Here is a 23,153-nt window from a genome sequence, read left to right as displayed (position 1 = left end):
AACTATCACATACACCACGCAAAATTAATCATTTAACATAACAGCCCCCAGTCTCTCAGCTGGGACACGTGTGAGGCTATTTATTCACACTCCCAGACAGAGTCTTGGAGCAGCGCAGTTTTATTTCCAGCTCTGACACCGGCCTGCTGGGTGGCCTTGGGCAAATCGCTCTGTCATCCTACTGCTTGCAAACAGGGCACCCACCTCCTGCTTTTTGGGCTTTCTGGGAGTCACTGAGCTACTCTTTTGGTGGGTTGGCAGGGGGCCGGCTAGCAGCCAGCTGGGCCAAATGGCCACTGTTATATTCTGCCTGTGTTAGTAATAGTAATAGTCTCGTGCGGGTTGGAAGGAACCTTAGAGATCATCGAGTCCAACCCCCAGGATTTGAGCCTCTGTGCTGCAGAGCGACACTTCTACCACTTGCGCCATAGGGGCACACAACACCGGTGTTGCTTCATTCCTGATGAATGCAGTCACTTTCAAAAAGGAAAAGGAAAAAAAGAAAAAGAAAAAAAAAACTCTTTTAAGTAGATTTTTGCCTTCTCACACCTCCACGCTATGGGATGAGGGGGAATGGCTTTAAAGTAAAAGAGGGGAGATTTAGGGTAGATGTTAGGGGGAAAATGCTCTACTCAGAGTGCAGTGAGGCACTGTCACAGCTGCCCAGAGAGCCGTGGGTGCCTCATGCCTGGAGGTTCAAGGCCAGGTTAGATGGGGCCCTTGGCAGCCATAGCAAGGGGGTGGCAGCCCTGCCCAGGCACAGGGTGGGCTATGAGGTCCCCTAAACATAACCTAAGCCATTCTGTGATTCTCCTGCAAGCCACAGCAACAGCTCCAGCCTGGCTTTCCCTAGGCACAGTGGTCAGGGCCAGCTGGCTCACCATGCTGCAGGACCACCATCTCTGTCCCCCAGTGGTCAGAGCTGCAGGCAGGCAGGCCTGGGAGGGGGCCAGAATGAAGGGGACAGCCATGTCCCTAGTGAACCAGAGAAGCGTGAGGGGGCCGGCACAGGGCGGTGCGGCTGCTCCACCTGTCGGGGCGGGCTCGGGCAGGCCAGGTGAGGCGGTGCCGGCCCTGCCCTTCTCTCCTTCCACAGCCTCCCGGCACTGCGGATGCCGGCAGCATGGCGGACTCCCAGGTGTTCCTGCTGGACGACTCGCACATCAATGAGAAGGTGACAGATGCCCAGGCCTGCTTCTACTATAGCGAGGAGCAGCGTCGGGCCCTGGAGACACTGGTTACCCGAGGTGAGGCTGCCTACAGGGAGACCCTGCGAAAGGAGCGTCTCCAGGACTTCCTCTCCAGCCAGGAGCTGCAAGCCCTGCGGGGCAGCTGGCGGGCCTATGATGACCCCTGTGAGAGCAGCAAGGTGGTGCGAGGCCCCAGTGGCAAGGCTGTCTCATTGGCTTACTGGCCTGAGCTCTCGGACACGGAGGTACCACCACTGGACCTGGGCTGGACTGACAAGACCTTCTATCGGGGCATCAGCCGAGTGGCCCTCTTCACGCACCCTCGCAAGGAGGAGAACGTGCCCCACCTGAAGGAGGTGGTGCGGGAGATGATCCAACAGGCGCAGAAGGTAGGGAGTGACCTCTGTGCCTTTGTGGCTGGGCTATGTCCACGTGTTGGTCAGCCAGGCAGAGAGGCCAGGCTGGGGACACGCAAGGTGGCCGGGTGGCAGGAGCCCACTGCCACAGCAAGCATTCTTCACTGGGTTTTCCATGCAGTTCATCACTCATCACACTGCAGTTTGCCAAAGCTGACATCTGCAATGGGTTCACTCTCCAGCCCTGCATCACGGTTTTCTAGCTATGGTTTGTTTTTTTTCCTGCCCCACCACAGTGTATTATCCAGAGGGCAGGCAAGTAGTGGTGCTGCTCTAGCCACCCTCCTGTACATGCAGGTAACTTCACATAGGACAGCTGGTTGGATTGTTTTCTTTTCTGTGTTTGCAATCCAATACAGCCCTAACTGCAAGGCAGACAGAGTCCAGACAATATGCAGCTGTTCCTTCTGTTTGTCTTGGACTGGAAGGGACTGTTAGTGGTGACAGTGCACCTCTGGCAAGAAAACAAGCCATCTATGACGCTCCAAGAGCATGCATGGAAGAAGTAGGGGACAGTGACAAGGTTTTTCTAGGTCTGGGTGAAATCTCCAGGAAAGACTGTCTGTGCAATTACCCCTTTCGTAGCTGATATCTCACCTCTGGAGAAGGGACAACAGCATAAGCCACCTCACTCCTCTTAGTTTTGCTGCTTCCTGTTTTTTCTGCTTTCTGATTCAGCACTCTCCCCCGCCACCACTCTGCAAGCACACCCTCTGCATGCAGAGCTTTTGCAGATGCTTGTTTAAAGCAAATCTGTTGGGAAGCACAGAAAATTTTCCAGAGAGATGTTTATCCAGAGGGTGTTCTCCACTCCCTCCTTGCAGCACTACATGCACACTCTGTCATCCTGTTTCACTACCGGTGCAATCCGTCACACAGAAGAACCAGAAGCTGTAAAATGCTTATGCTCTGGTTTGCTGATGCTCTTGCTTGCATCCTTGTGCTTTGCTGCAAATGCCTCCACAAATTTTATAACTGGGAAACTTTGCTCTTTTCAATACCTGTGGCCTGGCACCTACAGGTAATTAATTTCTTTGTAGGTATTTTTCATCAGCTGGGTGAACTGTGCCCCTCCCAGCCCAAAGGTGGTTTCATGTTTAATAGTCATTTTGGTGTTTAATGGTCTTTTTCTTAGATAAGTCCCTGTTGTGTTCCATCAAGCTGGTCCTAGAGAATAAAATCTCTGGGTAGGAGCTTTTCATTCAACAGATTAGAGTGGGGGTTTTGTTTGTTTGCTTTGGAGTTTTGCTTTGTTTTGGTTTTCAGGAGGGAGTGGCCCTAAAGAGATACTAGCAATATTTGGCACATGTCTAGGGGTGGCTTATCATTAATGTTTTACATACATTAATTGAGCTATCTTGCCACAGTGATTTTGGCAAGTTAATGCTTGTTGATCTGTAAATACCCATGAAGAGCAAGGCATACCTATAGGTGATATGGATAAGTAGTGTTATTATCCATAGGGCAGAGACAGGAATGGGGAAAAGAAAGACTCCTACAGGGGGCAGGCGCTCATGCTCTGACTTGCTGTGTTTGAGAACGCTCCTAAGTTATCTTGACAGATCATCTGCAGTGTCAGGGTTTTGGAAATACCAACATCAACAGCACAATTGCCCCTCTCACAGTTTGAGTCTTGAAAGAGCCATCTGCAAGGCAGTTCATCAGCTTTTCCTATGGGCTTAGTTTCCATATTTGTGGGTTAAGGTTAAGTCCATAGTCTTGCAAAGTAGCTTGAACTGACCTAGAGTTGCCAAACTGGCAGGCAACTGTTCCTTCATATTGCAATGCCAGTACTAATAAGCAATGGTCTGTCCAGGGTGTGCTGCAATTTCTACAGTCATTGGTCTCCTTGTGGATGGAGGGGGTGGAAAAAAAATACATTCCTACTCCTTCTGTCTATTTTTCATCAATTCCCTATGCTAATGTTCTTATTTCAAATGAATTTAATTTGGCGTTCTTGCTGCTGAGTAATGATGTCCAGACCAGAGTGTGTGAAGGGTTAAAGCACAGCATGCCTCAATTAATATCTGAAAACTTAAGTCATAATGTGTCTGTGTGTGAATTTGTTGAGGAGTAAAGTGGCAGAATTTCAGCCTATTTTTCAGAGGTTACTTTCCTTGCCTCTTGCTGCATTTAGCTAGAAAGTAAGAATCAAGGTGGGAGCTGAAATTCAGTTCTTCTAACCTAATAGAAGTTGTTGAAGGACTTAAAATTAGCTTATAATATACCTCCTCCATAGTTCACCTGTATCAGGAATGTTTGTGTTAATGATGAACATAAACACGTCAGCTGTTTTTCTTATTCTAATAAAGAACAGCTTGTGTAAGCAATGCTGACAGAAGGAGCGTGACAGAGCAGAGCTGTTGGTTATTGTTGGCCATACAGACAGAGACTCAACAAAAACAGAGGACATTTACTGTGGTATCACTTTCCCACATCCATTTTGCTCACGGGCATTTTCAAAGGAGAGAAGTGCCTGGTGAGAATTATCCCCCCTTCCACAAAGAGCTACTGCAACTGGAGCTGCACCTTTTCCAAACGTCAACTGAAGAAAATTCTACTGTTCAGTGTAGTCTTCAGCTCCATTCACACATTACATGCTATTTGCAGCACAGCTCAGCTCATTGCTGTGACCCCAGCACCTGGGAAGCTAGAATTTAGGCCACTACATTCCCAACCTACCATCAGCATGAGAGATCTGACCTACCAAGCTGATGGTTCGTAGGGGTGGGGAGAGCAGCAGTTTCCTTCATTCATAGCCTTCAGAATGCTGCAGGGAATTACTCCTTCAGGAGGAAAAGTGAATTGATTCTTCTAATGGTATTAAAGACACAGAAAGGGAGAGGAAGACAAAACATGTAAGGTCAGCATAAAAGTTGCCCACAGTCATCTTGTTTTTGTTGTTACTCATCCTATGAATGTTCAGGCTTGTCTGTCATGTTAGTGCAACCTTTTGCTTTCTTGCTTTTATATAAGATCTGTGTCTGGAAAGAGGGATGCATTTCATACCAGAAAAAATGTACATGTGAAGAGAGCAAATGATCATTTTGCCTCCAAATCTTGAATGTCTGCCCCTGTCGCTTCCTTACAATTATGTTTATATTTGAGCTCTGTACAACATTCCTTGTGAAGCCAGCCCCAAGAGCAGAGTTCTTTTTGTCTGCTTTCTGCACTATAGCTTAGGGGTCATGCTCTGATTCCTCTGCGCATTCATTCTTCCATTACTCACCTTCTGAGTAGTGTTATGGCTGAGTTTTGTACTCTTCTTTTTTAGACTTTTATCAGTGTCTCTCTTTGTTTAAGTGGATCCTAATGGAGGCAAAGAGAGTTACACAGTGCTGGATTAAAAATGGGTGTTTGGCTTCGGCATTCTTCAGGCTGCTGAAGCAGCTACCTTCCCTTAGAAGGAGACCCCTCCAAGACAGTTATTGCCTTCTTCCTAAGTGCAGCAGGAGCCATGCCAGGAAGTTACAGGGTTATTGGAAGCACCTGGGCACATACATCCCATACTTCTGTCTGAGTGCTCTTTCACATTCTGGTGTCAGTGCTCTACTTTATTTTGTATCATTGAAATGGGCTTCCTTTTCAGTTCCTAATATTTTACTTAGTTGCTTGTCTTCTGTCTTCTTGTTTCTAGATCATTGCAGTGGTCATGGATGTATTTACAGACCGGGACATCTTCCGAGATATTGTTAATGCAGCATATAAGCGCTGGATCCCAGTCTACATAATCCTAGATGAGGATGGTGTGAAACTCTTTCTGGAAATGTGCAGATGCCTTGACCTCAGTGACTTGCAGATTCGGGTAAGATATTCAAGACTGAATCATTATTTTTTTTGCAGTTAAGTGGCCTTCCTGAATTGTAATGAACTTTGTAACTCACTTGGAGAGATTATTTGCCTTTCACCTGAAGCAGAAATCTGCAGAGGTTTTTTGGCTCTTGTGACTTGTATATTTCTTTTAGGAAGAAATTAGCTTGAGGAAATTCCTGTAGGTCTCCCATGAAAGTCCCAGATTTTTATAGTAGTTATTTGAGTAACTGGTCTCCAAGCAAACCGTAACATTACACATATAAATACTTTGTGAAATCAAAACTTTCCTATATAGCAGTGCTCATCTGGGCCTGAACAAGCTTATAGTCCTTCTTTTCCTGAGAACATTTGGGACTGGGGAGCACAGCTTCTCTGTATATGTTCTACAGAGTAAATAGTTCTATACTGGAGTATGTCTTCACATAGCACATACACCACAGCAGAGTACTCAGCCTTGCTTGGCTGGCAGAAGCGCCTATAGTAGAATCTCTTTACACTGCATTCAAACCAAAATCCTTTGTATGGTTGTAGCTGCTATTTTGTTGCTTACTGTTTTAGTCACTATCACTACTACAGATTTGTTCCAAATACTGGAAAAGTCACTAGATTGGAAACAATCTACAGGGTGCAGGACTCACCACTCGTGATACAACTGCTTTGCAGAGTAGTTTTGTTTGTTTTTTATTAAAAATAAATAAATAATAATAATAATAAAGGTCCCATTTTGCCTGGAGGATTGGCAGATATTCCACAAACACTCAACAGTTAAAAACAAACAAACAAAAAGCTCTGAAGGTTAAAGAGGCTTATATTAACCATTCCAGCAGTACCATCTTAAATGTGGGTGAAAATGAATTGCATATTTCTGAACAGTGCTCCTATGAACTACCACTCTGCTCATGGTTTCTAGACTTCTTCATCAGAAAAGACATCCAGCTGAGCAGCTTTCTCATCTTTCTCCAAAGCAGAGATGGAAGTTTCTTTCCTCTGGTGTCTTCGAAAGCAAGACACGGACATTGTTGTAACAGACCTGTTTCAAGCTTCAGACGTATTCTGTGGCCTGGGCTGAAGTCACTTTTGTAGAAGACTATACAAGTAGAGCAGTAGTTCCATTTGCTCTGGTACTTGTTTTCCAGTACTTTTCTCACCATGTCATCGAGTGCAAGAATGATGACTCCAATACTGCATTCTTTAAACCTTGGATTGAGTGCTCTGGCATTTTAGAAGAACTTGCAGTGCTGTTGGACAGACACGTTCCTTCTTGGCTGCCTTCTCCATCTTTAAAAAGTAGGCAGATTCTTCCTGCTTTTCATCTTACCTCTTTCTCTGTTGCTATCTGCACACACTTCACACTCCAGTTATCACAAAGACACGCTGAAGCAGTGATTAGGTCCTGCAGCAGTGTTGTTGCATCACAAAGTCACCCTTTCCAAACAGACAGAGTTTGAATTGATGCCATCAAAAGCACTAGAAAACTCTTAAGTCTCTTCTGTGCTTCTCTCGCAGCAGCAGCACTTGCTGTGTTTTTCTTCAGACTCATACTGAGCTGAAGGATTTCCACCAAGGAAGAACCTTTTAATATTCTTTAATCAAGTTCCTCACTCTTCTGCAAATTTCCAACCCACAGACTGTTGCCCTTTAGCCTTTTTTTGTTTTCCCAGCTACATCATCCTGTACCATAAACTCCCATCTTAGGGATGTTATGTTTCTTTTCCAGTACAGCTAAGGAGGCTTTAGTTAATTTTGTTAAGGTCAGTGCAGTTTGTTCCTTTCTGTGGTGCTACGGAAAGACTGGGAAGAGTCTTCCTGTAAGGAAAAGCAGGTCACTTGTTTCTCAAGGATAATGGCCTCTCACCAGCCTGCCCAACTTCCTATTGTCAGTGTGACTGTAAGGGTCAAGAAGGCGGGGAGCAGCTTGTTGGTCATGCTTTCCTGCAAGGCTTTATTGGATGTATCAGTGCTGCTGTTTGGGTGAGAAAACATCACTATGGTCTGATACCAGGCTTTGAATAACCAAGGAGTCTCAAGCAAGATGTAGTCTCTCCCTTGAGGACTTACCCCACCTCACTGAGCTAATGTGTCTGGGCTTGGTTTACATTTTTAGCACCGGCTTTTCTGCAGAAAGTTGCATCAATGTGGGAGATAACTATGAGGTTTAGTGTCAAATTCTCATGTGAGAGAGAAAGAATTGACACATTACTATGGGTTGTCATTGCTGCAGCTTCAGGGTGCTTATTCTGTCTTCTGTCATCACCAGATGCTCAGACTGCTGTGATTCTTCTCCTTTTGATTTCATAGGTCTCTTCATCCAATGCAGAGTGAACAGTTAATGGTCCCAGTACAGGGTGGCTTCCTGCTAACACTGGATTTTGCTCTTTGTCTACATATAGTGCTGGGCATTTTCACAAAATTCCTGGCTATTTTTTTTTTTTTTAAGATGGCAAGGTATCACCATCCTCCCACAGTCTCACAGCAGGAAAAATGGTGTAGGAAGACTGTATACAGTGTAGACTGTATCTCACTCTACAAAGACTCTGCATTGACTTCATGTTTGAAATGAGAAAATCTCATATTTTGCATGAAGGGCAGAGATCATTAAAAATGCATTTAACTTCAATCATCTGCACATTCATCCTGAGATGGTAATGTGAGCATGTCTTGTTTGTATGAGTCACGTGGCTTCTTGAGCCTGCAGGACGTGGTTTGCCAGACTTTTGTTATGTTTGACATAAGGGTGTTCTTCTGAGATCAGAATGAATCAAAGTTTTCATAGATATAAAATGCATAGCCCCACAAAACGTCCTCTTCTTGTTGACCTGAGGGTGAGGGTTGTCACCAGTTTTTAGAGGTGCTTTCTTCCCTGCTCTTCTGCTAGTCAAGTCTTCAATGAGAGACACTTTTGCTTAAAGACATGGAGTTCACCTAGAGCTCTAAGGAAATGCAGGGAATGTGGTATCTGCAGGAAGTTCACTTTCATATTAATTCTTACATTTGTTTCCCTAGCAAGCAAGGATTCCCTTTCCTCTCTCTAGGTAGTCCTAAAGCATTTCTTTCAGTTTTGTTTCAGTTTTTCGTGTCTTACCTTCCAGATTTCTTCATCCAGTTCTAACTCAACAGAGAAGCTGAATGTGATGTGATGCAGTGCTGTTTTGTTTTAATTATCTGCTAGAAAATTCTACTAAGCTGTTTGTGACCTTTCAAGAACAGTGGTTTACAAGCGTTTCTTTTTGGAAACACACAAAAAACAACAACAAAACCTCCAAAGCAGTCAGTATAAGGGACTGTTGAGCTATTGTCACGTAACATCTACTGCTATGGGCTGTTGCCTGTCCTTTATCTGATTTAAATCTTTCATGCCATTCATCCCAATGGAAACTCAGTTTGCTGCTTCCTTTGAATCATTTCTATCAGTTGTTAGAAGGTCTAAGAGCAGGGGGACATAAAGGATTCCCTGGTGAAAATACTTGCAGTACCCAACTTTAGAGTCCATCTCACGTACTTCATGCCCTGTGCTTGTGGGCACTCCTGCCTGGGTCTGTTAGTGGTCAACTAAGTGTCAGTAACAACATACTACTGACTTTCTCAGTTGAGTCTAATTTAACGTTCTGCGGATGCAGCACAAGGTTTAAAAGTGTGTCACAATAAATCAAGAAAGACTGATTCCTCTACTGTGTGTATTAATTAGGCTGGAGTGTTACCAGTCTGTATTAAGTTGCTGCCAGTGAGTTGTTAGTCACTGCTTGCAATGAGGAGTGGTGTAAGTCTGCGTAAAGGAAATGGGGAAACCTAACATGGACTGCAGCCTACATGAGGCAGGATGTAACCAAACTTAAGCAAGCTGCTACAAGAATACAGGTTTGGAAAAGTCTCTTCTACCTGGAAACTAACTGGTCCTTTACCCCAAATACTTGTTCATACAATAACATTAGTGCCCAAAGAAAATGGCTGAAATCTTACCTCATTTATATTTGTCTTTCCACTTCTGTTGTTGTGTAATCTTCAGTGCATGAACCCAGGGCTGTTCTTTCTCTATGCAGCTTGAAATATTAGTCTTCAAGTGCTCCAAGATCCTTCAAAGTAGGAAACATTACACAAATAACCTATTAAGTGACTCGGTGTTTATATGACTTTGTGCTTGTTTTCTGCATTTCAAGATGCGTTTATACACTCCTGTGACTACTTTGTTCAAGGAGGTTTATGTGTTCAGCTGTTTGGTTCTATCCCCTCTGTGCCTTTCTCAATATTAAGCATAGCCCAGTTACTGCAGAAATTCAAGATGTGCTTTCTCTCTTCCTAAAGAAGGTGATATAACATACAAACACAATAAAATCCACACTTGTTACATGCTAAGAAACATTCTGCTTACACAGGCTGATGCTCCTCAATTCAGAAAGGAATATGACATTTCAGAGCTGTCGGCTGATTTGAAGGACAGATGTCCTCATTGACACCTGTAGTCAAGATTCCATTATTTGGCAAATTCCAAATCCAGCTTTATTCGGCAAGGAAAAGGCAATTATCTTAAGCGGCCAGCCAGTCGTCTACAAATGTTATTCTAAATACTGGAAAGGGCAGCCTTTCTGCTGTGCTCTACCCAGCCTGCATTCAGCATCCCACACGAATGACTCACTGCTGTCTAGGCCTTGGGCAAGTCACTTCATCTTTTTTGTCTCTCAAGTTTCTCATCTTTAAAACAGGGCGATACTACTGTCATTGGTGTTGGGAGGATTAATTAGCTAATGCCCACACAGGACTGCAGACAGATCAAGCAATAGATGAATGCAAAATAGTAGTATCATCAGTTACTGTTAGTCAGAATTTGTGCTGCCACCACTGTATTTTACTGAAGAAAATAGGAACAGATTCAAAAGGTAAGAGTTACATTCAGAAAACTGTTTTTTGACAGAAATCCACATTCTTATAATCACTCATTCCTGCATGCTGATTTCTACAGCCTATCGATATTTAAGCTGTCAATTAGGTTTATAATAATAGTACTTAGCTCTATGTGGGATCTGAGGCTGTGCTAGCGCTAGCCAAATCCTCATGATTCTCCTGTTCTGCAGATGGGGGAAGAATGAGGCAAAGGTGAATTGACTTTCACAGAACGTAACAGGGAATACTGCCAGAACTGTGATTACACGTGAGACTGTCTGACTGCTAACGCTATATTTATTACTCCAGATCACAATACCTTTTAGCTTTTCATTGTTAAAGAATTCTTAAGAGAAACAGATGGTATGAAGAAAACGGTCCAAATTTGCATGTCAGAGTGACAAGATAATTTGCTCCAAACTTTGTTGGCAGTGAGTGCTTTGGAGCATTGTTTGTTTTATGTTTTAATGTTAGGCAATATGTATGTACACCCGTCTGACAATTCATCCTTGAGCAGCCAGGACCCATGGAGTTCAGCACTGGTCTAAGCAGAATAACTCACATTCTAACATGTAAATATGCTTTTATACTATCTGCATGTATAAAAATCTGTTGTAGAAAATCAGGCAACCTGAAATTGGGTTTTCATCTCTGTCTCTAGTACTGCTTTGTGTTAGTATTTGTAGGTTTGGGGGCTAATACCTTCTTCCAACTACTTCAGTACATTTCATAAAGTTTTGCTTTTTCTATCTGCAGAAATACTTCTTTGCTGATCTGTTTGGGATATCAGCGGAGACACTTATCCCACACCTTTTATTCACAATAAAATTCTGTGTTTTTCACTCTCCATTGAACAGAGATGAATGCAGGTAGACATTGGAACTGGTGTTCTTAGCAAAACGATGCCAGGGTTCCTTTGTTTGTAACAGGCAGGAAACATCTATGTATGTTTTGAATGGTACAACTGTTTCCTCACCCCTTCTGTAATAATTAAACTACCTACTCCTGTAATTTGTCCAGTTTTATCAAACTATATGTTGTTGGGATCAGAACACAAGCCTAAAATAACCTAATTTAAGCCTCGTACAATACTTTCTGAGTCTTTTTGATTGCACAGGCATTGCAGACTTCCTTGGTTTTGTGGTTCTGCTGACATTGTCTGGAAAAGAGCTCACCAATGCCATGGAATAGGAATTGGGATTCAGAGAGTACAGATGTGACTCAGAGCTTCATTCCCCTGAACTGGGTTGGGCCTTCTGATCTACAGCACATGACTAGAGATGGCAGATCATTTCATTTGGAAAGCATTGTCTTGTCAGTGGGCTAAGATGAATAGCTGAAGACAGCAGACAGAGTTACAAAGATGCTGACTTATTGGACAGGGCTATAAACTGATGCATAGGAGTGACTTGTACTGAAAGATGATAACAATAGAGTTTTCAACACTCCGCTTTCCTTTCTGCAGCCCTTCTGATTTTTGGTGTCTAATGATGAGCTCTAGTCCCAGAAGGTGTGAGATAAAGTGAGTGATGTGTTAAGACTTGGAATTGGCAGTTATCTAATTCTTTGCTCTATTTATTATGAAATTTTGGTTTTTTTACTTCCTGGTTAGAACATCCGCATCCGTTCTGTGACAGGAGTTGGGTTCTACATGCCAACAGGGAAGATCAGAGGTACATTGGCATCTCGATTCCTGATGGTAGATGGTGAAAAGGTGGCCACTGGATCATACAGGTGGGTTGCTCTTGCAAAAGGCAGAGCTACATTCTTCTTAGGTAAAGAATGGCTTGTGAGTCTTGTTCTCATGTCATTCATTTTCTTATCCTCCTCTCTGTAATCTGTTTGGCATCTGTAGAAATTGGCGTAAGATAAGAGAGAAGGTAGTGTAGAGTACAAACTGCTCCCAAAAGAACAGAACAAGTCCCTGCCAGGGGACTGTTCAATTGTGCTAGAAACAGTGCCACGCTGCATTGGCCACTGTAGTCAGTTCCTTTCAGAGAGGTTTACAATCTGGAGACTCTTCCAGTTGCTTTCTTAAAAGGGTATGCTGTTCTTCGGAGTTTTCAGGTATTTTCTTCCAGATCTTGTCTGCGTGCCTAATGAAGCACAATAATACACAACTTCACCTATCTATCCTGATCCATATTGGTAAATAGCACAATGCTGTGTATTCTCACAGTGTTTCAGATATTGTTGGGTGGGCTGGGTCAAATATGCACTCAAAAATCTTATGGTTCTGTTTCCTATTCTTAGCTTCACATGGAGTTCATCCCATATTGACAGAAACATCCTACTAGTCTTGACAGGACAGCACGTGGAGATGTTTGACATTGAGTTTCGTGAGCTCTACGCCATCTCAGAGGAAGTTAATTTCTGCAAGGAATTGGGTATTGCTAATCCAAACCTTCATGGAATTGGGAAACAAGGCTTTCATTCCTCCACTGTGGCTCGGAAGATCATTAATCCCAAGTATGGCTTAGTGGCAGGGGCGACCCGTGGTGATGGGCTCTGGGCTTCACGACACAGGCAGGATAATCAGGATAATATGGAAAGGGAAGAAACAAGTGAGTCTAAGAGACGATTAAATCAGTTTCTGAATGACTTGATCACATTAGAACAAGAACTCCCAGAGATTGAACCACCTCTGGAGAACTTCAACAAGCTGAATCGGAGCCCTCAGAAACTATTCTCCCGATTACACATGGACCTGAAAAATAAATCCAAGTCCAGAGAGTCCATTCGTGAGGTGAAGAAAGAAGATGCACAGGCCAACTCAAAGCAAGGAAAGCGGTTTGCCAGTGGGATTTTTAGTCGCAAGGCCAAACGGTCTCCAGGATCAAGCATTGAAGCAAATTCTTTTGCCAGTGAAGGACACTCAGGGGAAGACCTTGGGAATATGAAACTGGAATACGAGAGGCTCAGCATGGGCCATGCCAGTGTTCGGAGCGCTGAAGGCATCTCAGGTAAAACTTCTCCTATCAGCACATTCTGCTTCTGTGGTTTTAGGCTGTCTCTGAGTTTGGTTGATTGGTGCAAATGTATTCAACACAGACACCTGAGTAGATCCTGTAGTTTCCTCTGTACTAAAATGAACAGCATCAAACAAGAGTAGAAGTTGCATCAAACTAAGCATAATTCCAAAGGCAATTTAATGGCATTCTTACTGTAAGATTGCTACATCTCGTGTGTGTGCTTTCTGATGCTTCCCACTAAGCAGATGTGGGATAAAGAGATGAGTGTCCCCTTGTGAAAAACAGGTTGTGTGTACATTTCTTTAAGTGCAGTGTCCTGATAAGCAGCAACAGTGTGCTTAGTGTTGTAGTGATTAGCAGCGTGCAGACAGATTTCCAGTGTAACCCCTCTTTTCATCATTTGGCTTTTATCATTCGACTGTGTTTACTGTGCCAGGGTTACTGGTGGAGAAGGAAGGAAACAAGTTTCTGTTGAGGTAAGAGAGAAAGGAATGGAGGAGGTGGAAGTATTTTAAACCTGCTCCTTTGTATCCCTTTGAAATGGAAATGAGGGTCATGAAAATAGAAGCTATGGAGAAGCATTAGATCTGAACATTCCCTTCTTTGCTAAGGAGTTGTCGATATATTCACTGAGCTCTTCCAGGGCTTCATTTGGTTGAAAAAAACAAATGATAAGAATTTCTCTTAATTCATGTTCATTGTTAACATCTCAGATGCTCTGTCAGTTTTAAGTAAAACTAAGAACTACTCATCCTGGTTGTCTTTCTCGCCCAGTGAGGTGTGTTGGATGTCATTATATCTTGCACTAGCAGGAAAATAAACTAGTTCAGGGAGGGAATTTTCTCTCCAGCTTGTCTGGCCATGCTGTGTTCTGATACATTCAAAATGTTGGAGTAAAAACATGAATTCCTTTAGGACCACCGTGATGCGATGTGGGAAGATATTCTCCAGAGAGCAAAAAGAAAAGCAAGGTACTAGCAAGGTCCCAGGCTGTGATTGATTACATTCTTAGAAGTATTTCTGGCTAAATGAAAGACAGACTCAAAAATGCCAAATGAACATAAGAGATGAGAACTATATGAAGGCATAAGTTGATTATTTGAGACTAAACTAGACCCATTTTAGGATGTGTTTGGCATTTAGGGAGGCAGAAGTAAACCTTGGTCTTTACTCTCTCATCCCATCACTATTTTCTGAGCAGACAGCATGTGCTGCTGGGCCCTATTCCTCAGGGCCAGGAAAAAGAAAATTCCTAGACCTATAGCCAGATGTATGGGCATTTCTTTTCAGAAGATTGGACCTGAGGACTTGCACTACCCTCTAGTGACAGAAATGGAGAATTGTGTAAGTTCTGATTTGTCAGCACTTCATAATATCAGACATTCCCCACGTTTGTTGTTGTCAACTGCTTTAAAGCAGACAGCTTTGATTCCCACACTGTCAAGGCAAAATTGGGTCCAGATTAAGGCAATAAAGAGGCTGATTTCTCTAGTTGGACACTGGGGTGCTGAGCCTTTCTGGGCATTGCACAGGTCAGGGCAGCAGGGATGTCTCCTTTTAACACAGTGGATCTATGCCAGCTTGGTCTGGACCATTTCCATACTCCATACACTATCATACTATTTTATTCAGGTTTTATTAACTGTCACTGCTACTTCCTGAGAGCTGGCACCTCTTTTAACTAAAAAGAACACAAAACACTGAACCTGGGAGACCTGGGATGGTTCCAGGCAAGCCACTTTGAAAGTACAGGGAAGCAGCAGAGGTTCCATTCTCCAACCTTCCTGCTGTGTTCTTCCTGACAGGTCTTTCCAAGAAGTTAATGCAAATGTTTCCTGCTTTGCTTTATGCTAAATGAGATTGCCTGCTCCAGTGACAGTGGGAGACTCCACAGCTTTTGAAGTATGGTGCAAGTAGGCTTAGGTCATCCCATGTAAAAGGCTGAGGGAAGATCACTGTGCGTTACGTTTGACTCACTGCTTGTGAAAGAAAGCTTCACTAGCCTGGTGGTTCCAAAGTGAACGGAGATGATGAGGGCACATTAGAGAGATGAGACTCATGAGAAAGGAAAAACTGAAAGGATCCTGCAGCTACTTGATCCGTCATTAGCATTTAATAAAAGCATCCTGAACGTGGATATGGAATAAAGCTCCATCTTAAAGATAAAAACAGGAGACCTTTTGTTCGAAGGAAACTGTATGACCTGTAACGTTTTAAAACTTTAAGCTGTCCTTGAGCAGACCTAGTCAAAACTGATGCTGCAATACCCTGAGTGACAGAAGGGAGGTATGAAGTGGAAATGAAGGAGGGAGATGGTGCTAGATATGCAGTCAGGTTAGGATGCAATTATTCAGAGCTTCACAGTTTGAAACGGTTGCCCGTACCTTTGGAGAACAACACTTAAGCCCTTCGGGCCTGCCTGCGCACACATCCTCCAAAGTCACCATTAATTCTGTAATTTGGTAGTACCACAGAGACACATCACAGCTTGCAAATGTACTGGAAGACCAGATCTACATCCCTTGCTTGCAGAGTAATTGAAAGACACTATTCAAGCAGACTAAATGTCCGGTTCAGTCTTGTAAGAGCAAATGTTGAAAAGAATACAAGCCAGGATGGGATGAACAGTCTCTGAAAATCTGACAGGGTATTTACATGCAAGAAAATGATAACTACAAGTTAGAACGGGGAGTCTGGAAAATACAAGGACAAAACAAGAGAAAATACAGATAGTAATGTCCTGAATTACATACTCAAATTAACTTCCCTGGGTGTTGCTCTACTACAGTGCATAGAGATTGTGTTTTGTCTCATAAGGTTTGCTTAAACCACACCATCAAATCTACAGAATTCTTGGATTTCACTACTGCCTGCTTCAGAGCACAACAGCAGCAATGAACCTGACCAGAACGTTGTTAATTTTATGCTGCTGCTGGGCAGGCTGTGATCAGTAAAAACACTGAGGTCTGCATGCAGTTTCTGGGAAATACTGCGAGGGTTAGAAAGCAGTGTGTCTTTGGAAGGCATTGGCTTTATGTTTTGTTTTCTCCCCTGCAAGCGGCAATCTAGGTGGGCAGAAATAGCTGTTTAGTTGTCACCAGTGCTTTTCAGCCCAAGTGGGATCACAGACTGGTGGTAACTGGTCATTTTAGCTCCCGTTGTAAAAAGAAAGAGGGAAATGACATTGGGTACACACAAGGACTGTGTTTGCTCCAGCTGTAGCAGGATCTGTAGAATAAAAGCCAGAAGACAAGAGTAGGAAGAGTGAGAAGAATAAAGGAGCTGGGAGCTGAGAAGGAGCCTTGATGTTTTTGAAGGTAAACATGAAGGTCTTGAACATGATACAGACAAGGAGGGGAATGGGGGTGGCATGGAGATAGGGGCAATGGTAAGATTATTGGGAATATACAGAATGGGTCTATGGGGTACAGCAGTTAGAATGAAGTGCCATGGGGAGTTGTGGGGAGGAGGCCGTAGCATTCAGAATGACCACAAAAGGGAGAGCAAGCTGCAGTGCAGCCTCCTGCCTGGATATGCAGAAATTGCAATGCAGAAGTGGGGAGCTCTTCCCTTTACCATCACCTACAGGTAGGGATAATGTTAGTCAGATACCCACAAGCAAAAAAGTGACATGGGTGGCTGGACAACATGAACATAGAGATCTTTTCCAACCTTAATGATTCCATGACACATGAAAATAATTCACTTGAAGCCCAGTTCAAGGGCAGTGTTTGGATTGAATTTTCCCTCATTTCAGCAAGGTTGAGACTGTCAGTAACATCAGGCTGTTTTCCTGTACTGATCATTGGCTCCAACTGCATGAGAGATGTAAACCCCCCCCACCCCCACCCCCCCCTTCCTTCGGTGGAAACATTTAAGCTGGTTCTGCCCTTGTTTAGAGTGGCTGCAAGCCATGCAGCTGCCCCCCTCAGTACATACAGCCTCAGGATATATGCGATATACATTGTGTGAGCCTAGCTGAGCCCTGAGTACAGCAGAGCTCACTTATTTGCAAAAGCTTATGCAAACACACTTAAGTACGGTGCTTGAAAAACATCTGCTGGGGCATCCAGGTCAGAATCTGGCTGCAATAAAGTGCAAGTGTTAAAAAGTACAGACATTTGGAGAAGAAGGAAATCTACAGTGTGAGCAATGGATTAAACCCTCAGAAGATAACAATTTGGGCAGCATTATATGCTGCTTAACTGCAGGACCCCGAGGTCTTTAGATTTCTCTTGCAAAGGAAATCACAGAATCACAGAATGACCCGGGTTGGAAGGGACCTCAAGGATCATGTAGTTCCAACCCCCCTGCCTGGCAGGGCCACCAAACATACGCCTTTACTAGATCAGGTTGCCCAGGGCCCTGTCCAACCTGGTCTTGAACACCTCCAAGGACGGGGCATCCACAACCTCCCTGGGCAGCCTGTTCCAGGGCCTAACCACTCTCCTAGTAGAGAACTTCCCCCTAACATCCAACCTAAATCTTCCCTCTTTCAACTTAAAACCATTTCCCCGTGTCCTGCTGTTGTCAGCCCTTTCAAAGAGTTTACTCCCCTCCTGGGAGTAAGTTCCCTTCAGGTATTGAAAGGCTGCAATGAGGTCACCCCGCAACCTTCTCTTCTCTAGGCTGAACAAACCCAACTCCCTCAGCCTGTCCTCATAGGAGAGGTGCTCCAGCCCCCTGATCATCTTCATGGCCCTCCTCTGGACCCTTTCCAAAATCTCCATGTCTTTTTTTGTACTGAGGACTCCACACCTGGACACAGTACTGCAGATGGGGCCTCACAAGAGCAGAGTAGAGAGGGACAATCACCTCCCTATCCCTGCTGACCACCCCTCTCCTGATGGAGCCCAGGATCCCATTTGCTTTCCGGGCTGCCAGAGCACACTGCTGGCTCATGTTGAATCTTTCGTCCATCAGGACCCCCAGGTCCTTCTCTGCTGAGCTGCTCTCAAGGACCACTCCTCCCAGCACCACTTGAGATGTTTAATGCTGAACATGGGAAAAGCTCAGTGAGAATGTGTGTTGTGATCTGATGGGTGAGATGACCTCACCTTTCTTTTTTGTTTTCATCCCTTTATGCTTGGAAAACCTTCCACTCAAGTCATGGCCAAACTGCTTTTCAGCACCATCTGGGATCTGAGAGTTCCACTGACACTGGACTGGGTACAGGCCAAAGCCTGGAATTGCTTCTCCTGTGGCTCTCTCCACAGCATACTCTGTATTTGCTATTATTTCAGTATCTCTTCATTTCACAGAACAAGGAAATAAAACCCCAAGAGAATGCAGAGTGATGTAGGTCTAACACAAGGCATATCATAATTAGCGGGGATTAAAGCTTGAGTCCAAACTTTATCTGGATCTTATTTACTTAATTGTAACATATTTTTAACTTCTTTTCATTCCAGGTAACCTGGGTCCAAACTCCACCACGAGTGATAAAAGCAAACAATCTACCTGTGTTTTATCTTGATTGTCTGGGAAACTGAAAACTGAACAAGCTGGTTTAGTAACATGTTAATCGATTTGTCCTTACACGGTGGTCTGTCAAGCCACCGTGTGGTCCTGGATGCAGCTGGCACCCCCAGTTAAATCATATTTACTGGGTGAAACATAGACTTTGGATGGCTGGTCCCTTCAACGAGGGTTAATGATGAATGTATTATTCCATATGTGTGTGTGCATATAGATTTTGTACATAAAAACAACTGTGATGACTGGGTCTCAGAGCTTGCTCTGTGTCCGGGTAAATGCAGGAGATGTTCTGACTTACTTGTGCTGCTACTTCAGTCTGTTTAGTTACAGACTCAGAATCACTGTGTTGCATTGTTTACTCTACTGCATTGCAGAAATGTATTGGTCTGACCGGCTGGAAGTCAAAGTCCAGTCAGTGGCAAATTCTGGGCGAAGCAGTGATGTTTACAGACAGCATAGCAGTGCTTTGTCCTTGAGGAGTCTTCCTGTAGATTCCTGTTGTCACTTATCCACACAGAAACTAGTGGTCGGGGGAGAAGGGTTTAGCTAGAAGAGGCCAATGGATTAGTATCTTAACAACTGTTTTCTTCACGTCGTAAGTACAGTAGTCAAACAGAGCGATTCGGCAATGATCTGTTAAAGAGAAGCGCTGGAGAATGAGGGGGATGTTTAACCTGCAGCTGAGACTGGGTCAAAGAAATGCCTTACATGGGAGAGTGGGCAGATCTGGGAGCAGGCACACAGCCTTCAAATGGCTGCTATAAAATCCTGTTTGTTGCTAAGTGAGCGGTACTTTACCCTTCATGGAGACTGTACGATTAAGGAGCACATCTCTGAGGCTGAAAAGAAGCAAGGCAGGCAGACACGATTTTCAAATGCTTCCTTTCCCTTTCCCTTTCCCTTTCCCTTTCCCTTTCCCTTTCCCTTTCCCTTTTTTCCCTTTCCTTTTCCCTTTCCTTTTCCCTTTCCCTTTCCTTTTCCTTTTCCCTTTCCCTTTCCCTTTCCCTTTCCCTTTCCCTTCCCTTGCCTTTCTTTCCTTTCTTTCTTTCATTATTTTTTTTCCTCAGGCTAACATTTCCAAGCTCTAAAAAAAATGCCTAAATCGTGGGCTTTGATCCATAAGAGACACTGCATGTAATTAGACCAAAGGCCATCTAATCTGCTATCCTCTCTCTGAGGGCACCCAGTAACAGGTGATCACAGAAGCATAAAATACAAAGCTTGGGTACGAAAGTCTTTCTCTGCCACTGTTCCAGCAGCCTGTGGACTCCCTAAACTGGCAGTTCCTTCTGGACCCGGCCTTAATGAATGCACTTAGTCCTTCTTTAAAAATCCTTTTATACATTTAGCCCCCATGTGTTCTGTGGCAATAGATCCCTAGATCACTGTGTGGTATTAAAAAGAAGTCTTCAGGCAATTTTAATGGTTTACTTGATGATTTCATCGAGTGACCCCAATTATTCCACTGTCAGATGTAGTACTGACCACTCCTATTCCTCATCTCCTTGCCACCTTTTACAGACCTGGCTCACACATGTCCTCAGCCATCATGTTTCCAAGTGACAGGTTTATGGTATGTGAAGCTGTTCATTGTAAGGGACCTGTTTGACACCACTGCCCTCTAGTTCACTGGCTCTTTTCCAGTTCTGCCGCTAACAAAGTGGAGAAGCAGGTTGTTTTTGTTTCCTCAGTATGCAGATTGATGCTTCACTCTGCTTTCTTGCCATCTAAATTATATCCTTTCCTGTCATAATTAAGCCCCCTTGAGATATCTAAGAGAAATAAATCCTAATCATAGTAGACTCCTGGAGGGTAACATACCTGTTTCCAAGAAAGCTATACAGGCATCACAAAATGATAGGTTTAGTTTTCTTTCTTTTTTCGTGTTGAGACACTGATGAGTTTATTTCAGTGCATAAGTACAACGGTGACAACTGCTGCTCTACCAGCACAGAACAAACTGCTCCAAAGGCTCTTCCAGGTGCTGGGCTGCAGTGTTAATTGTTACACTAAAACAGCTGCCTGTAGTTGATGATAAAATGCAATGTATTGATTGACTGATTAACTGCCTTTCCTGGAAGTGAATTTAACTTCAGCAGCAAGAAGGTTTGTTTTACTCTGGTTTTACCTTGTAGAATACCTTGAGTAATACCAAAGGTATTGTGCTCTAAGTTAAATGCACTTTCAGTCAGTAGGTTAAATGCTTGTGACTCTATCCAGTTATTCTATATAGCCTTCTGGGAACAGGCTGTAGTTTTACTGCTAGGTCTGTCAGCTTCTATTATCAGCAGTGTTTAATAAAATTGTTCCTGGTAATGGAAGAGAAGAGGTGTTGGAAATTACGCCATCACTTGGACACAAAAGTAAGTTAACACATGAGAAATATATTTTATGTGCCAAAAGCTATTTGCCATACATATATGTACAACTGCCTAAAATGGCTTGATTTTGCCATGTTTCCATTATTCTCCAAATAATTGGGGGATTTTTTTTTTTTTCTCTCCTGGTATTTATTTCGTTTTGTTAGCAGGGATTCGAGAGAAATGTATAAAGCCAACATGGTTCCAGTTTTTTGTTCTGATAGGAATATTGACACCTGTTGCTTCCTTGTTCTCACAGACTGTTAAGATATTTATTTATTTTTAAAGCAGTGCAATAGGCTGATTTACTAAGTACTGTGTTAATGTATCTGGTCAGGTTTTCCAGGAAGTCCTTCTTCTCTTTAGGCTTTTTGTCTTTGTTGCTTCATCTTGGGTGGAGTAACTTAAATCACCCGAGAAGCTGATTTCACTTGCTATTTCATCTATTCTGTGCTTGCTGATTAACATGTTTTACTTTACTTTCTTTTTCCTATGGCAAATGTGAAAGCACTTTCTTTAGCCTTGTCAACTAACAGGATCTCCTTTCTAGTGCGAATCTCTCATCAATTTGTCTTCCATTTTGTTGCCACACGGTTCCTAAAACGTAGTGCTTGTTCATTAGTTTTTAATTCCCTTCCCTGCTTTTATTGTTTAGAAGTCACAGAAGTCTAATCTCGTGCCTTGACTCCAGTGTCTCATAGAATCCCTCAGGCTTATTACGCATTATTAATTTATGGAATTGGAGAGAGCAAACTTGCTTTCTTGCATGACCTGATTCAGCATGACTCTTAAGGGATGCACGCAACCTCGCTGTTCCAGAGTGGATGTTTCAGACTCTGGTGGAACTTGTTCTTCCTTGCAGACAAGATCAGCTGAACTTGGATATTTGGCTGCTTTAGTGGCAACAGGTCTGAGTCCTGGTGAGGTGACTGTGCTTATTTTGCTAACTGTGGTTCTTCATAAGTAGGCCGTGACCTGTAAAATGAACCTCTGTCACTTTACAGATAAAATGTTGTTGATGGTGGTGGGGGCAGAAGGGTGAGAAGCAATGCTCATCAGTTCTCTTAGAAGAACTGATCCATCATGGAGGCTGATGGCATAGCAGTGTTTAAAGCAGTCTTCATATAAGATGTCATTTTGTCCTAGCACAAGAAACCAGCTCTTGGAATAACATAACCAAGTCGTTAACCTTCCAAGGGAGTGGGAAAGATGGGAGATATTTGATTTTTGCTATTGGGAAGAACATGGTCAGCTCTCTGGAGTCTGTTTCCTGAGCCTGGACAATCCCAAGAGGTTGTCTGTTCTCCAGATCTTGTTCGCTCTTGGTCATTCAGCCTGGGTTTGCTGATCCATGTGGTGCACTGTGGGACCTATACTGGCCAGTCTTGGTTTTGGAAACAGAGTAATGGAACCGGGGCTTACAGCTTGCTATTTCTGATGTGGAATGGGGGGTGGTTCTGAAAGAGTGTCATGGCTGAATGTGTGCCTTCTGTGTTTCCTTTGGGATGCATTTGTATATTTAATATACGTGTGTCCAGTGACTTATGCCAAAGACCTCTTCTAAGTAAAACAAATAAACTCTTTGCTGTGTTATGCTCAGGTAATTGATTCATTGGTGGTGTTTTTAACTTCTCAACTGCACTTCCTAGATTGCTGGTGTTTGTGAAGAACCTGTACTCTCTGGATTGGAGTAGGTTTCCATGTAATACATGAACAGCTTTGGCAAATGCTGTTCCTTATCAGCTGTGGGGAATTCAGCTGCCCACACAAGTACAGCGTCCCCTGGTTCTGACTACCTTGAGAGAGGCTCTAAATCGTTGGAGCAGGCTATAGCTGATGCCCACGTCAGTCCCTTTTTGGTGTTATTTTTCATTACTGCTCTCATAGCAGCTGAATTACGTCTTGCTGTAGCTGTAAATTCGTATGACAAAGTGCTACCTCTGTTTCCCTTTCCATCTTTCCTATATAATTTGTACTCATCAGTAATGACATTTCACTTATGAAACAGAATCCCTCTGCTACATTTCAGGTTTACCTGGCACGGTACAA

The 23,153-nt window shown here is 43.5% G+C and overlaps 1 protein-coding gene across 1 annotated transcript; it reads left to right on the top strand.

The window, feature by feature from the left end:
* The first annotated feature begins 419 nt into the window (after positions 1 to 419).
* FAM83F (family with sequence similarity 83 member F) lies at positions 420 to 19,024 on the top strand. Its single transcript, XM_015860482.2, has 5 exons — positions 420 to 1,579; positions 5,244 to 5,411; positions 11,907 to 12,028; positions 12,548 to 13,257; positions 18,678 to 19,024. Exons 1-5 carry the CDS (start codon positions 1,124 to 1,126, stop codon positions 18,740 to 18,742), a joined length of 1,521 nt encoding a protein of 506 aa, XP_015715968.1. The 5' UTR covers positions 420 to 1,123; the 3' UTR covers positions 18,743 to 19,024.
* The last annotated feature ends 4,129 nt before the right edge of the window (positions 19,025 to 23,153 follow it).

This window comes from Coturnix japonica, chromosome 1 (assembly GCF_001577835.2).
Source record: "Coturnix japonica isolate 7356 chromosome 1, Coturnix japonica 2.1, whole genome shotgun sequence".
Lineage (NCBI taxonomy): Eukaryota > Metazoa > Chordata > Aves > Galliformes > Phasianidae > Coturnix > Coturnix japonica.
This window is presented reverse-complemented; position numbering and strand designations above follow the sequence as displayed.